We start from the raw sequence: 1,922 nt of genomic DNA on the forward strand, positions 1-1,922 counted from the left end.
GAGATGCAGCTGCTGCAGCTGCTCCGAGATGAGGCGCTGAAGCGTCTCGGAGGTGAAGTCAGCCAAGTCGCGCCGGTTGCGCCCCCAAGATCCAAACTGGGACTTGAGCGCCAAGGCAAGGGCATCAAAACGCTGGGAGGCCTCGTGGTTGCGGATCTCAAAGGCATTGTAGGAGATGTCAATGTCCAGCGGCGGGTAGTAGAGGAACATGAAGGCCGACAGCGCCATGGGGATGCTGCAGCCCAGGAAGAGCACCAGACCCGCACAGCACGGATTGGTGAAGGCCCAGCCCAGGGTAGTCCAGAAGCCGGAAGCGGGGGGTCGGGAAGGCAAGGTCCAGTGCCTCCAGCAACACTGCCCCCCTGCCCCAGGTCGGGGCCTCGGCTTCTGGGACCCCCTAAAGGCCTCACCCATTGCTTCCTCCTCCTCCTGCTCCTCCTCTAGCCACACATCCTGCAGCAAGGGGTCATCCTCCGAGTCCATAGCCTACAGGAGAGGGAGAGGGTCAGCGATCTCACGAGGGGGACAGGATGGGGCCCTGTGGCAGCAGTGCCCAGCCTCGGATGCCAACCCCGCCCACTCATAACCAAACACCTCTACTACAATGGAATTGAATCAAGCAGGAATTTCACGCAACTGAATTCAACCACGTGTGCATGAAACAGAAAGAAAAACCGTATGTTTTGCCAGTGCCTTTCCCAGCTAGATCTTGGCTTTCAAGGCCACAGAAAAAGAGAATTGCAGCCCAGTTGCAGATAGAAAAGATGTTTTTCCCCCTGTAAGGGATATTGGAGAATTTTGCTACACATCATTCCCCAATCTTTGCTGCATTCTTTGACTTTAGAACCCAAGGCCAATGTAAGCTGTGACTCTACTGCAACCGCTTTTCTTTAGTAAGCAGCTGTAAAGTACCACCAGGAAACGTCAGGGTAGAAAGGGAAGACTACGATGGCTGGAATCAGACAGACTCTGGTTAGGGACCTGGTGGTGTGAGTATTGGCAAGACAACGAGCCTCTCTGAACTTTAGTCTTCGTCTATCAAATGGAGGTGGCCACTCCTTCCTCACCCAATGGTGGGGTCAAATGTGGAAGTACTCTGCAGTCTGTGTAGTAGCTTAGTTACTATGTGTCAAATAAGCAGATTTCTGCGCTCCCTCTGGGGGCTGTGATGTGCTCCACCATTGCCTGTGGGGCTGTGCCAGGGCTAGGTGCTGTCATAGCTCTCCTTGAGAGCCCTCACCAGCAGCTCCCCACCCCTCGGATGCTGCAGCTGCAGCCGCTGTTTGTCAGGCTCAGACCACTTAATATGCAGCTCCAGCAATGTCAAACCTTTGGGCATGGGCAGGGGCCAGGCATCTGCCTCCCCAAGACTTGAGTACAAGCAGCAGGAGGGCCTGGCAGGAGAAGACAGGGCTGGGCAGTCTGAGGACTCCAGCAGAGTGGCCGAAAGGCAAGAAGCCTTCGGCATGGCCCAGCATGGCCTGTCCCTCTTGTCCTGCCTGCCCTGTGTTTGGATGGAGAGAGACTCATTATCCAGTTAGACACCAGGCAGTGAGACGAGGAAGCTAATTATGCTGGAGCGGGCTAATTAATGCTGCCTTTCCTATTAACATTCTCTGGAGTGTTCCATTTCAATTAGATGGTCTGTCCGGGAAGAGAGGGCGCTGCAGTCAGCCCAGAGAAAGTGAGAAAGAGGGACCCAGAGACAGACTGGAGAGCAGCTCAGGACAGAGACAGGTGGAAAAGGAGAGACAGGGGAGTGGCACAGTGGGGAGGGGGATGGGAGAGAGACAGGTATGCAAATAGGAAAACAAGAGAGGACCAGAAAAAGAGTGTGACTGAGGGGGGGCACTAGGGTGGGTGGGAGGGGAGGCAAACACAGCACAACACTTGGAAGAGAAGCCTGGGAGAGGCAGGGGCCC

The 1,922-nt window shown here is 55.3% G+C and overlaps 1 protein-coding gene across 1 annotated transcript in view; it reads right to left on the bottom strand.

The window, feature by feature from the left end:
- DISP3 (dispatched RND transporter family member 3) overlaps positions 1-1,922 on the bottom strand; it is a 66,804-nt gene that overhangs the window by 43,963 nt on the left and 20,919 nt on the right. Inside the window, 1 exon segment of the mRNA XM_006145330.2 lies at positions 9-486. Coding sequence (XP_006145392.1) covers positions 9-483 — 475 coding nt within the window. The 5' untranslated portion in view covers positions 484-486.

The sequence above is a fragment of the Tupaia chinensis genome, unplaced genomic scaffold (assembly GCF_000334495.1).
Source record: "Tupaia chinensis unplaced genomic scaffold, TupChi_1.0 Scaffold000146_1, whole genome shotgun sequence".
Taxonomy (NCBI): Eukaryota; Metazoa; Chordata; class Mammalia; order Scandentia; family Tupaiidae; genus Tupaia; species Tupaia belangeri.